The sequence below is a fragment of the Epinephelus lanceolatus genome, chromosome 7 (assembly GCF_041903045.1).
Source record: "Epinephelus lanceolatus isolate andai-2023 chromosome 7, ASM4190304v1, whole genome shotgun sequence".
Lineage (NCBI taxonomy): Eukaryota > Metazoa > Chordata > Actinopteri > Perciformes > Serranidae > Epinephelus > Epinephelus lanceolatus.
The window spans coordinates 9252446-9266444 of NC_135740.1; the positions used below are offsets into that span (position 1 = coordinate 9252446).

The 13999-nt window shown below is 40.2% G+C and overlaps 1 protein-coding gene across 1 annotated transcript in view; it reads right to left on the bottom strand.

The window, feature by feature from the left end:
• Nucleotides 1-12971, bottom strand: part of LOC117260927 (uncharacterized) — a 70079-nt gene extending 57108 nt beyond the window's left edge. The window contains exon 1 of the mRNA XM_033633057.2: nt 12817-12971. Coding sequence (XP_033488948.2) covers nt 12817-12881 — 65 coding nt within the window. The 5' untranslated portion in view covers nt 12882-12971. The remainder of the gene's footprint in view (nt 1-12816) is intronic.
• Between the last annotated feature and the right edge of the window lie 1028 nt (nt 12972-13999).

Here is a 13999-nt window from a genome sequence, read left to right on the forward strand (position 1 = left end):
CATCAATGGAATTCACTAAAATCTGCCAGTCTATCACATCATAGTGTTAATGGCTGTGGGGTACTGATTTTATAGTGAGTTTAATTAATCAAATCTATAGTAGTAATAGTGTCTCTTATGTGTGTAGAAAAAACATGCATTCCCAGCATTTACAGGCTGGCCTGGGGGTCATCCCTATGTTCCCTGGGTCCTATATTCCCCAGGTCTTATGTTCCCCCCTATGTTCTGCAACCGGAGAACATAGGACCCTTTTTCCGGAAAAGGGTCCTATGTTCTCCATTTTTCCAAAAAAGGGTCCTAAGTTCCCCGTTTTTCCAAAAAAAGGGTCCTATGTTCCCCCCCTGAAACGCGAAAGAAAAACGCACTTACATTAAACTATGTGGGAAAATGCTGAATTAAATCAGGGAAGCCCCGCATAGGCTATTTGTTGCGGAATTCGGCAATTATAGTGGAGAAAATTAATCCTTTCTAAATATATGTGACTCTTGGGGAGCGTTGTCTGCGCCTTTGGGCATTGAATCATGCGATCGTATTTTCGTACAGTACAGTATAAACTGAGGCAAATTAAGTGCTGTTTATTGTTGGACCTTGAGAACTTATTGATAGAACTGTTTATGTCCACATAACAGTTTTGCGTCTAGTCCTCAGGCATACAGGGACATATCGGATTTAATATCCAGTCTTAGTACTTGGGCTCCACTCAGTATAGACTTTCCTGGTACACTGTGTTGTTCCACTTTCATATAATGGATTTGCATTTTCAAAATTAATCAATATACAGCACTTAGTGATGACAGCATTGATTTTCCTAGCTGACTGATGCTGGTGACAGAACCTCCATAATGAAGGCTGTGGTTTGATTTTAAATGGATAGTTCAGTTTTTTTGAAGTGGGGTTGAGGTACTTATCCATAGTCACTGTATTACTTACAGTAGATGTCTATCAGCACGTCCTGAGTTTGGGGAAACAGCAGGAGCACTGAAACCGAAACTGAGTAATGCACTAACGTGGACAAGGGCAGCTGCAAAATATATTTTAGCCACCTACAAAAGTTCCACCTAAAAAAATCTACCACAGTTTAAGTGTTACTGAGAGTATTTTTTACCACTTTATATTTCTGTCAGATAGCCTGTTCCTGTGCAGAGCCACTTCAGTTCGACATCTATGCTCTCTTCAAAGCCACCAGACTCCGTTGACAAAAACAGTCATAGTTAGTTAGTTTGTATTATTGTGTGACTTTGGTGAATCCAAACTAACCACTTTAAACACAAAAGTCACATAATAACACAAACAACCTATCTGATAAATGCAGTGGTAGACCAGCAGCTCCTGTTTTCAGTGATGTTAAATCAGTGTTTTTCTCAACTGAGTCTGGCTTTGAAGAGAGCGATATAAAGGCTTCAGTTTCCTAGTAGAAATCACTGTCTGACAGAAAGGTAATGAGATGAAATTACTCTTAATATAGCCGACACTTAAACTAATATTGATCGTTCTATGTGGGACTTTTTTAGGTGGCTAAAATACATTTTATTGCTGACCCTGTCCACAGCAGCACATTGCTTAGCTTTTGTGGCAGTACTCCTGCCTGCTTCTCCAAACGGGGAAACACCATCCAACATCTACCGTAGGTAATACACTGATTATAGATAAGTGTCTCATACAACCCCACTCCAAAACTATCCTTTTAAATACACCAAAAAAAATATGTACAGTATGTGCCACCACGATCTGCAAACATGGATGCTAAATAAAAGTGGAATCAAAACCATCCTTCTGATTTTGCCATGCCTTACTGTGAGTTACGCTATAAAAACGGCCTCGTGTTAATCATTCTATCCGTCTCAGTAGGGGGCCAAGCGGTCGTGCAACAGCCTGTCGCAGTTAATCACTATAAGTAGACAGCTTATCTACCTATAGCCACTACAGCTCTGAGTGTGTGGCTGCGAGGTGACATAAGGGTTGATCCTGAGATTCCCTGCTGCTAAAACCTCTCAGACACACACACACACAATCATGAAAAGGAGTCAGTTTTAGCCAACTGGCCAGTTTACTTAAATGTAGGATCATTTAAGTTAAAAATACACAGACCTGGTAAAGCACCATCCATGACAGCGCACGTCTTTACATGTTTCAATAGTTAGAGGATTAGTGAGGTTTTAAGTGAAAGTTTAAAGATTTATTTCCTGGGAAAATGCTTTGTCACCCAAAGTATCATCTCAGTGTTGAACCCACTGCATGAAAAATTGGCTTGAAAGTGACAAAAACATCCAAATCACATTAATCATCAGGCCATTCACAGAGGAGTGGCGATAGTGGAATGAATTTCTCAATTCCAACATGCCCAGACTGAATGTTGTCTGAGTGATTCATTCCAAACATGTTGAAATTGATCAAAGCTGTCCAAGTCACTAGAGCGTGTGTGTGTGTGTGTGTCAGTGTAAACAAAGACAGAGTCAGTCTGTATCAGTTCCAGGGCTCAGCAGCTCCATTTCAACAGCATAATACACATACACACGGTCACTAAGATCAGTTTTGGCATGCTGGGACTGAGAAATTCCTCCACACACACACACACACACACACACACACACACACACACACACACACACACACACACTACATAAATGTCTACACATGACAGTGCCAATAAACCATCAGGAAGGACCCTCTCAGGGTGAAGTGGTGTTGACAGAGGATTTCCACCATTTTAATTTATGTGTTAATCAGTGTTTCCACCAATACATTCAGTGTTGCTACGGCTTTGCTGGAGATTAATTCCAGGAATCCAGATCCTGGGATTTTCCATCCTGAATCTGTCTGTCTTTAGTGCAGCAGGGATGTCAAGACACTCAGGAAATTCAATTAAATCAGTCACATAAATCTAAACGGCGTGTGTATTCTGTATTTTTCTTTCCAGATAGAAAAAAATAGTTTAATTAGTTACACTTTTTGTTCGTTGATGTTGCAACAGGGAGGCTTTTTCTGTGGTGTAATTTGTATTGATTATTATGTCAGAGTTGAGAGTGAAAGTTAAGATAAGAGAACAAACACAAAGCTTCAAAATCAAGAAAATGTAAACACATTCAGTCAGTTCCTCTCACAGAAAACTCGGTCAAACCAATTAGACGGGGTAAGTTGGCGTTCAGCTGCCAGACAGAGGAAAAGGCAATGATGCACAGGTTTGATTGAGCAATAGAGCAAAGACCGATGTTTTTGATGACAATGAACTAGTTTTACTGTAATAGGGAGTTCATGTTATGGGTGCATAATGCCAGAAAATCACTCACACTGGATGAGGAATCTGCCAAGCCTTCAAAATTACAGCATGTAGTACACAGATTTAAAATAACAGGACCTGCACTTTCTCTTATAAAGAGGCCATTAAAAACAGTAACACTGTATATGATTAAGGGGCATGAACTCAGTCAGTGTGCTATTATCATATTAGGTAGCTGAATAAAACCAAAAAGTATCTTGCCACATCTTTTACCATCCAGACTACAGAAAACTACAATTCAATCGCTGCCATTGATAGTACGGGCATATTCAAAAGGAATGCCGTGTCATCACTAGCAAATGAAACATTTTAAATAATAAATGAATTGTTATTGTCACTCACCAAGCAAAAATGTTAAATGTTCTTGGGTTCCAGTTTCTCAAATGTGAGGATTTACTGTTTTTTTCTCTCTTTATGTGAATGCAAACTCAATACCTTTGGGATTTGGACTGCCGGCCAGACAAAACAAGCTATTTGAATACCTCATCCTGTGTTCTAGATGATCGTGAGGGGCAATTTTCACCATTTTCCTGACACTTTTTAGATTAAACTAGACACCAGGTTGCGAACAACTACAACCACGATACAGCAATCTGCCACTTAAAGCGAATGTCTGCCAGGGGTGTAGCCTGAGGGGAGGGGCAATGGCACCTGCTCGGACCAAACCCATCTTTGATCACGGCCTTTATTGTGATCTGAACTAGACACTTGTAAAGTTTTGTAACTGTGTCCTACAAAACATAAGCTTAAGTACTCAAAAATGAGTCTCACGAGGTCAAACAGTACCAGCCCTTGTGACATTTACAGCTGGTGATAATAGCTTGATTAAATAGATTAAATAAGTTGTAGCCATAACAACATACATGCCAAGTTTATACTGAAGTTAGACAACTGCTGCCAAATGCTTCACTATGTTCATTAGCTAGCTGCTGAATTTTGCCTGAAATTTGGTGCTGGGCTGGTGGTGTACACTGGGTTTATCAGAATTTTTTGAAACAGAGATGTGTGTGGGTACATGAGACCTTAAAAAAGAGGGTGGATCACGGTTAGCACCACCAGCTGGTCCAGGAGCTTCGCCTCCATGATGGTCGTTTCAAGTACTGTGCTTATATGTTTCCAAGCCTGCTGTTTTCTATTGAGATAGTAACTGTGGTTTGTAAAGTTGTATAGCTCTGGGTATCCTGCAACCACTACCTCCAGTTTCTCCTCCATTGTTTACCAACTGTAAACTTGTCATGACCACCACAGAAGGCCCGCCTCTCAAATCATCTGATTGGACAATGGGAAAAAAGCAGATGTGACATGCTGCGTTTTTTCAATTCGAGGAGTTCAGAGCGCTCCAGCGAGAATGCCAGGCCCATAGAATCGCAACAACAGCCAGCAAGAAGCTACATTCTCATTAAAAACAATTACAAAAAGCCGTTCCAGCTGCTAAAATGCATTCTGTGTGATCGGGGCCTAACACTGCAGGCTGTAAAATCAAGACAATGAGCTGAAAAACGATAAAAAGCTGCTTAATCTGTAGGTCTGTCACTGCGAGTGAGCCCTTTGACATCACACAGTCATCTGACCCATTGTAAATATAAAATTCTCGGTTAGTGCAGCTTTAATAGAGCAGGGGGAGTTTGTCTCTGTCCAGGTTATCAGTCACAGCACACCCAATCCAGGAATGCTACTTTTCTTTTTAAGTGGGAAAATGAACTCGGCTCCAAGTCTTTTGCAAAAGAATCTAAATAGACCCCTGTTGAGGGAGATTTATGACCTTTCAGTATATGAAACACCTGGTTTCTCCTTTTTTACCTCCCAAAAATCAACAGGAGGAGTTTTTCAAAACACAGATATCCAGTGTCTCTATGAATGTGTTCTGTATGGATTTCTCAATGCTCACATGTCAAAACATATCCAAGAGCATGGCGCAATATATAAATGTGCATGAATGTGTGTGTATATGTGTATATGCATGTATCAATCATACAGCTTTCTGTTTATAGAGCCAAGAGGAATGTCGGTCAGTTTCCCTTCGAAGGAAAAAAGTGGATGTTGGTATTTCCTGAAACGGCCCTGAGTCTGGACTCACTGAGCGAGAAAGAGAGAGAACTAGATACCTGTCCTTTGGCTATCTTGCCTTCATCAGAGGGGTGAGGGAGGTTTTCTCTGGCTGCTTGATATACAGTCTATCAATTAGTCATTAAAGACAATAAGAGGGAAGGAGGTAAAGCACAGGTATCAATAATAAAGTTAGTGATGGCTTAATTCCACTTAGCTGCTTCAGTGTAATGTCCTGGGGCCAGTTTCACAAAGATAGCTCACACTGGTGTGTCGTGTTCGGCCTTCCTGTATTTTGCCCTGAAGAACCTCAGTCACACTTGTTTCATGAAGGTTTTTTAATAGACCCATGCCAGCTCATTCTTTAGAATAAAAATGATGAACTGAGTATCAGCCAATGATGATGACGACTTTGTCCTCCTCCTCCACACTGGCCAAACACTGGAGATTGTGGATACATCCCATTTTACAAGGTAGAGAATGAGAAGGAGAGTTCCACTGTCTCATACAGGAGCTGAAGCTCTACCAAGGCTGGTTCCTGGCACATATTAGGATGTTGGCGGGACAGTTTGAGGTCCTTCTGGGGATGCTAGTGCTGCATCTGAGGAGGCAGAGGACCTACTACCAGGATCCTATTGACCCAGAGCAGTGTCTGGCAGTCTGTCTGAGGTAAGTTATTGTACAGCTTAAGCTACTGTGAGCTAATGTATAGAGTTTCCTTTTTGAGTGTATTTGAGTTCCCTATGGTAAACATTTATGCAGTGTGGTGTGTTTAGGGCTTTTTTGGGAAAGATAAGAATGGAAGGACTGGATCACGGCTGCGTTCAGCCCTGACAAAACATTAAACAGAAAACAGGGATGAATTGAACATCCTGTTTTGTTTCGCAGGTGCACTGCCCTTTAATACAGTAAAGTTAATTCAATTCAATTCAAATGGGCTTTATTGACATGGTAAACACATGTTTACATTGCCAAAACAAATTAGAAGTAAAAACAAAAATTGTATGAACAATAAAAGAAAGATTTACCAGAATTTGGTTTATATGCATGTCACTGCTGACTCGGTAACTCCTCTGACACTCCCACAAACCCTGAGAAAATGTGCACACTGTTTATAGACTGAACGTTCCCCTGGTATTGCCTTTCTCAAGGTTTTAAGGAGTGTCAGAGCCTGATTCATTCTGGCTGCCTGATCTGTACTGTGCATGTGCAATTCTCAACAGAGATGAGAGGGAAGCAAGATGGCTCCCTTCTTAGTTACTTCCATCATCAGCTCTGGAAAAAAAAGCGATGTGTTTAATTCTGAATATTATTATTATTATTATTATTATTATTATTATACTTACGTCACATTTCTGCCAGGTATATTTGTGTTTAGTGTAAAAGTAGAGTAGTAGAAGAAAGAAGTAGTAGAGAGTTAGAATAGTTTTAGATTTTTCATCAGTTTTTATCTTTGTTTTGTTTTTAATTTTTGTTTTCAAGTCAGTTTAGTTTTAGTTAGTTTCCAGAGTGGGTTTGCTTGTTTCAGTTTAGTTTTTATTGTTTAAGTTTTAGTATTAATTTTAGTTTTGTTTTTTTTTTTTAATTATGATATATAGGTGTTATTTGTCAGGGGCAGTATACTGTAGGTATAGTAGTAGGTATTGCAAACGTAACACTTTGTGAAAGCAATTGACTTACAGTCATGCAGTCATTCCAGTCTCCATACACACATGCCTCCTCACGCAAATTTGACCGATCTGGCAAATATTAAAACTACATTCAGGAAGTTTTTCTACCAGGAGCCAAATTATCTGCAAATGTCTCGTCTTCTCCAAAACAAACAGAACAGTTTATTTATACTGGTAAAAGACTAAAAGAAGCAGTTTCATGTTAAAATAATGTGATTTTTTTCTGAACCTCTCGTTGCAGCATGGCTGCGAGCTATGGTGGCTGATGTGAAAACGCAAATGGCACTATCTAGAACCATTGTTTGGTTTGTCCTTTCTGGGTTATCGTAGAAACATGGCCCACTCCGTAGGTACTTACCGCTCCCTATGTAGATACAAACGTCTCAATCTAAGGTAACAAAAACACAACAATTTTATTTGCAGGTGATTAGACACTAAAGAAAACATACTGCTTTTATATCCTACACACCTAGTTTTAGTGTTTAGTTTAAAGGCTTTGCAAAGGCCTTTACCATGACCTATAATGGATGTGCTGTATATAAAGGTACCAGAAACAACCCCAGGGAAGAGCCTGATAAAAGCATGCCGGCTACAAACACTTGTGGAGTAAAGCTTGGTTTTCTGGAAAACAGTTCTGCAAACTGTTTAATTTTGGTGGATTTCTTTGCCCGCCAACTGAATTTCCCCCAGTTAGATTTCTGGACTTGTGGTCGACGAAGAGGCCCTGCTTTTCTTCCCTCTCCTCATTTGTCTTTCTTCTTTCCATCTCCTTCCTCATCTCCATCACTTCTTTCCCCTCCGCTGGCCCGAATTCCTCTCACTCACCCCTGCATTGCAACGCCTTTCCCCTCTCTTGTGGTTTCTGTCTGTCTCCTATTCTCTCCATTATGACGTGCTCATGCTGATCTAGATCTCTGTATAGAGGAGGAGGAGGGGAGTCTCTCTGTAGCTCTCTGAATTCCACCTCACATCTGGAAACCATCTTCCCTCTCTCCCTCTTTGCCAATCTCTCGCCCCCTTTCTCTGGAGCTCTATGTTGTAATGTAAATAGCCCTGTAATCATACTCCTGCACTGAGCCTGCCGCACTGGGTGGTGTGTGTGTGTGTGTGTGTGAGATCTTTCAAACAAGCTGAGATTTCTTCTTCTTTCTCGCAATCTCAGGTCCCAGCTGAGGTTTATGGGGCAATAAAAAAACAAAACAGCCGTCTTCAACTCTCCTTGCTCACTTACACACTTATTCTGGTTGTGCTGAAGCAACAGGAGGCACATGGGCTAGTGATTCAAATGATTTAACTGAATGATGATGGACTAATAACCTGAAACTGAGGTGCATCTCATTGCTCCAGAGTGATGACATATTATGTCTTGTAATAAACGGGCTACGGCAGAGTATTCTCTGTTCGGTACTTTTGACTGTAGATGGAGTACATAACAACTTCAAAATGTAATGTAAAATGGAGACACACTGCATTAATGTAGCAAGCAAGAGCAAAAACACCTTATCAGTTCAACTAATCATCTGGGCTGCAAGAGAGATAAACCTGTTTTGGTGGCAATCCTCCTCCCCCCTCACACAGGAAGTTACAACAAAGCAAAATCCAAAACTCAGTATGGAGAGAACAACAGAAATCTGGACTTGCTATCGAAATTAAACTTCCTCATCATCTCTGTCCCTACTACACACTAAAGGTATGGTCACATTACGCTTCCGTCCTACGAATATTTGCACCGTCTCACTTCCCCACATGATGGACAAATTCAAGTAGAACTTTCTTGTTTTGGTTCGATCTCCAGCCAAATCTGGTGGACTTGTGGGTCAGAGCTCCACTTACTTTTCTAGCACATTTGACTATGTTCACTACAATATTACACCACCAAGCTACAAACAGCAGTGTTGCTCCTACAGACTGTTTAAAGTGCTTTGTTATCGCTCGGATCAATATTAATTTATTCTCCAGATCACAGCCTTTTTTGGGATGAGTGCAGGGCAAGTCCCAGGGGTCCCATGTTCATAGAAAACCTGGAAAATTCATGTACTGTTCCATTTATCTCTCCATACATGCTCACTAGCTATGGTTGGTTTGGTTTCATTGTAACCGCTCTGAAAGTAGAGCGTGGTACTTTGAAGGGGTTTTTTTGAGCAATTTAACCAATGGGCCAACTGAACTGTCACTCCCCCTCTATCTTAGAGCTCTACTGCTCCATATCTGCTGACCACATATAATGATATAATTAACATTTGGAGTAAAGAATACAATACAGTTCTGTTCGTGTTACATGTTGTGAATGGTCATGGAAATTTGATCGTGGGTCCTTGAAAAGTCATGAATTTTTTTGGAAATTTTGTTCATGAAAATGTGTGAACAGCCTGAAGTTCATCAAACTGAACCCCCCACTTCTTTTCTGTCTTTTCCCACTGGGAAAAATCATCCAAACTCATAACATCTCTTGTCACTGATATGCAGATGATACTCAGATTTACCTCACCCTCAATTCCCAATATCAGGCTGATTTACCTTACTTACAAACCTGTCTCCAAGACATTAAAGACTAGTTACCTCATCATTTCCTGCTGTTAAATGAAGACAAGACAGAGATCTTACTCTTTGGCCCCCCACATCATTACCACTGTTGTTGCCTATAACCTCAATCACCTTTCGGCCTACGTCAGACCACATGCTAAAAACCTGGGTGTTACGTTAAATGGTGATCTATGCGTCAGGTCCAGCCTCTTCAAACTCAGAACCATCTCCAATATTATGCATTTCCTATCACCCTCTGATTTATAGTCATTTAAGCACTATTATCATCCAGGCTGGACTACTGTAACCCCCTCTACCTCACATTTCTCAGACTACCATTTCCTGTTCAATCCAAAATGCTGCTGCCCGGTTATGAACAAGGTTCAAAAAACAAGACCACATCACCCTACCCTTGCATCCTTACACTGGCTCCCCGTTGATTTCAGGATAAACTTCAGGTCTCACCCCTACATATATCTCGGAACTTCTCATCCCTCACAGCACCACCAGACTGCTCGTATCCACCCACCATGGCATGCTTTCAAGGTGCACCTTAGGACCCTTTTTGCTCTATAGATTTTAATTGTGTTTAATGTGTTTTTCTATTTTTATGTGATTCTCTGGGTTTAAATTGTGTTTAAACTTGTTTCTATTCTACTCTTGCCTCATTCATGTTTGCACTTTTATGTGTATACATATATATGTCTTTGTGAAGAACTTTGGTGCAAAACCTGTTTGCTTTGTAAAGCGCTGTATAAATGACATTAACTTTAGACAGCAACGTGTAGTCTTCCTGACCCACATGATCGCATACATGTAAACTTAACATGTCAACCCATTATTAAAGGGCCACTCCAGTGATTTACTATTATACTTCTTTTAAGTTGGGGATCACAGATAGGGACAGATTTTTTTCAAAACCAAAAAAAACCCAAAAAACTAAAATCGGTGTATCAGAGGCGGACATATCTTGACTTTTAATCCCTTGCGGAGGTCAAACTCCAAAAACAATACATTGTACATTTAATACAACCAATCATCAGATCATTTTGTTGGACGCTCTCTGTCTGGTAAATGCCCTCCTGAGTCACACAAAAAATTATACAACTTTTGTTCTGTTTGCACTGTCGTAATGACTGAGATCCCAGTTGGACATTTCAACTGGAATGCCCCCTGAAGACGGAATTCCAACTTTCTGACCTCGAAATCCAAGATGGCTGCGCCACACATCAACAGTAGTGAACACTGAAGTAATGTTTATTAACACTTTTGCCTTATTTGTGTCTCATCTGTGGACATGTTGATGGTGTTTGTATGCACAAAATGCAGGGTAATACGTTGTTAACAACTGGTTTTCCTAACCTGGCTAGAACTGCTTGCTAACAACATCTTGATTTTTTGACTTCTTGTACTGAAATCAAGCCTGCATGAACAGCACTGGACTTTAAAGCCAATATGACATGGGGCCAAACATGAAATTACAACTTCTGGGTCTGTCATGTGGTGCCATTTGGCCCAAAAAGACTTTTTCCCCTTGACTTTCATTGTGAAAGAGACATCTGTAAGTCAGTGGATTGAGCATCACAACCCACAAGAAATGACTCCTTTCACTATCTGGATCCATTTGGTCCAATATCATTTGGTAAGTCTAGAGGAGCCACGCAGTTACACCAATTTTATTCCTATTCAAAATAGCAGAGGTCAGAAGTTAGTCACTCAGCCGTGCTTGGCCACCGTGAGTCTCTAGTGTGCTTGCTTTATGGACCCAACAGTGTGGAAGATACAGGCACCACAACAAACATACACATGAGAGCATTCAGTTACACACTGAGCAAGACACAGCTACATGTCTAATGTCTAATTATGTATCGGTGAGTTATCTTGATAGGATTTCCTCACAGAGAGGAACAGTAAACAGGAAGTCCCTGTAAAACCTCTGAGGGTTTGTTCAATGACCCAATGACAGATGACCTGATCAGCCTTCTAATCAGGAAAGCTGTGACAGTTGACAGGCCACACACACACACACACACACACACACACACACACACACACACACACCCATGCTTACACAGAGGCATATTTATCAGCTTCTCAGTCAGATTACCAGCGCTGATGCCCTTAAGCTCATGTATCCTGATAATGCTAACTCAATTTACAGCAAATGCCTCGTCTAACATCATCATTTATCAGGGCTGTGGAGGCTGTGTGTTTGCTTTACTGCCACATAGAAACACTGCAATCAGACGTCCACATTGTGCTTCAATACATCCTCATGTGGATCAGATCAGCAGATCCCAGATCAATAGAGCCTTTCATCCTCTTCACTGACAGACAACATGAGTCTATTCTGAGGCTGTCAGTGTCTGTGTTCAGGATTACAGAGGTTCCCACACAGTGAAAGATAACTGTTTAAGCAGGACCGTCCTTGACCTCTCGCTACCAAACACTGAGCTGACACACACACTGTCACACGGAGGGTGTGAGTGTGTGTGAGCTCACAGTATTACAGTATGGTGGAGAAAGAAAAAGCAGAATGATTTAAAATGTAGTTCTAAAATAAAATAAAAAAAGAAACAGGGACAAACACGTGGACTTTAAATACTTTTAGGAAATACATATGCAAAGAGCATCTCTTCAATGTTACATTTAAGAGCTGATGTGGATTATAACCTGGGTCCTATTGACAGATTAGCCAGTTTAAACCCCAAACATACTTGTGGCATGGATTCCAACCTGAAATGCATCTTAATGAGTCAAATTAATACAGGATCTATCATAATAGGTGGTGACCTCTAAACTGAGCACAGCCAATTAAGATGGGATTGAATTATGTAATGGAAAGTACAAATCTTTGTGAAGTTTTATCTGATTACCAACACCCAAACTTACAGTTTAGCCAACAGTTTTGTAAAGTCTGCACATAGAGGCTTCATCACAGCAAAATCAGCTCTCAGAATATCCCAGAGATGTCCCACAGAAAACCCTTCAGACTCACTAATGGACTTCAAGAACTCTTCAGAATAATTACAGCTCAAACCAGGCCACCTACATCGCCACAGTGCTGCCAGTAAATCATGATCCAAACACGCTTTTTTCCTCGCTCAACAAACTTCAAACGATGCACAAACAAAAGCAAAGCATTGTAGGTCATGATATCGACCGCATGTATCGATCAAACGTCATAGTTCCCCGCAGCCCAATAACTCATCTCCCGCACACATTACAGCCAAAGTTTGTCACTCAGTCACAGAGCTGCAGTGCTGTCACAGCTCACTATAAAGACGGCGGGATACTTACTGTGTCTGCTCAAGCTCAAACGGTCTCAAAGTGAACTCATCCCGCAGAGACTGAAACCAAGACATGAGCGCTGTTAGTGGACTAATGATTGGATTATTTGTCTCAGTCCTGCCCTGCGTCCGCTGCTCCGCGGTGCTGCGTTCACAGGCTGCTCGGAATCTCGCGAGTTCCAACTCTACTCGTTTATGTAGATGTACAGAGGTAGCCAACAAAAGGGTAAACCGTGATTCTAAGATCACGACAAACAAAACTGAATATTAAAAAACGAAACAAAACAAAAAAACAAAAATAATGCATTTGTCCCACTCTAGCTTTAGGTTTGTAACAGAATTTGATAGCCCACACTTCAATGAATTTACATTAAACAAGAATCATGTTAGTATAAAACTGTCAAAAATAAATAAATAATTAAAAGTAATATTAGAATAACTTTTTTTGTGACCAGTTTATCTGATACAGCCTAGTTAGAGTTTGTGAGTCTAGTGCAACATACTGTATAGTACAGTGCCAGACCTTGCACATTCAGGGCCTTAGATAAGATCCACCCCTCACTACCACCAAAAAAAATTACTAAATAAAATATTATTTGCTATTGTTGTTGTTGTTGTTATTATCTTTTATGTTTATTGTATTTATTTCCAACAAAAATATGAGCTAATGAGAAAGCCACACAAACAAAACAAGGAACAATAATACTAAAAACAAGCATTAAGAGAAGTTGGTATGTGCAAATTTGCAGATTTTGTCTTCTTGCTTTTACACCTAAGCAGCTACCAATGTGGCTTACAGGATGATATAGTATGTTTCATCTTGTATGGTATCTGATATTCTAAATATTCGACCACCAAGGCTATTTCTGAGTGGCTGCTGATTCAGTTGCGACACTGAAGTCATTAAATGTTGACAGACTGAATTATATTGTTTATTTCTGACGCATTTCATTTGTAGGGCATCTACTGAGATTCAGATTTTTTTTTAAATTATTATTATTATTATTAGCCTGCTGCAACGTTTAAACCTGGAACTCTGCCAACTTCCACTGAATTTATTTTAGTTATTTATTTATTTATTTTTAGAATTTTAACCTCAAAAACTTGTTGCTTCTTAAGGTTTTACAGACCACTCAAGGGTCGTTGACACGGTTCCTGGGCATAATGGTGGATAAGGAATATTTTGTCATTTT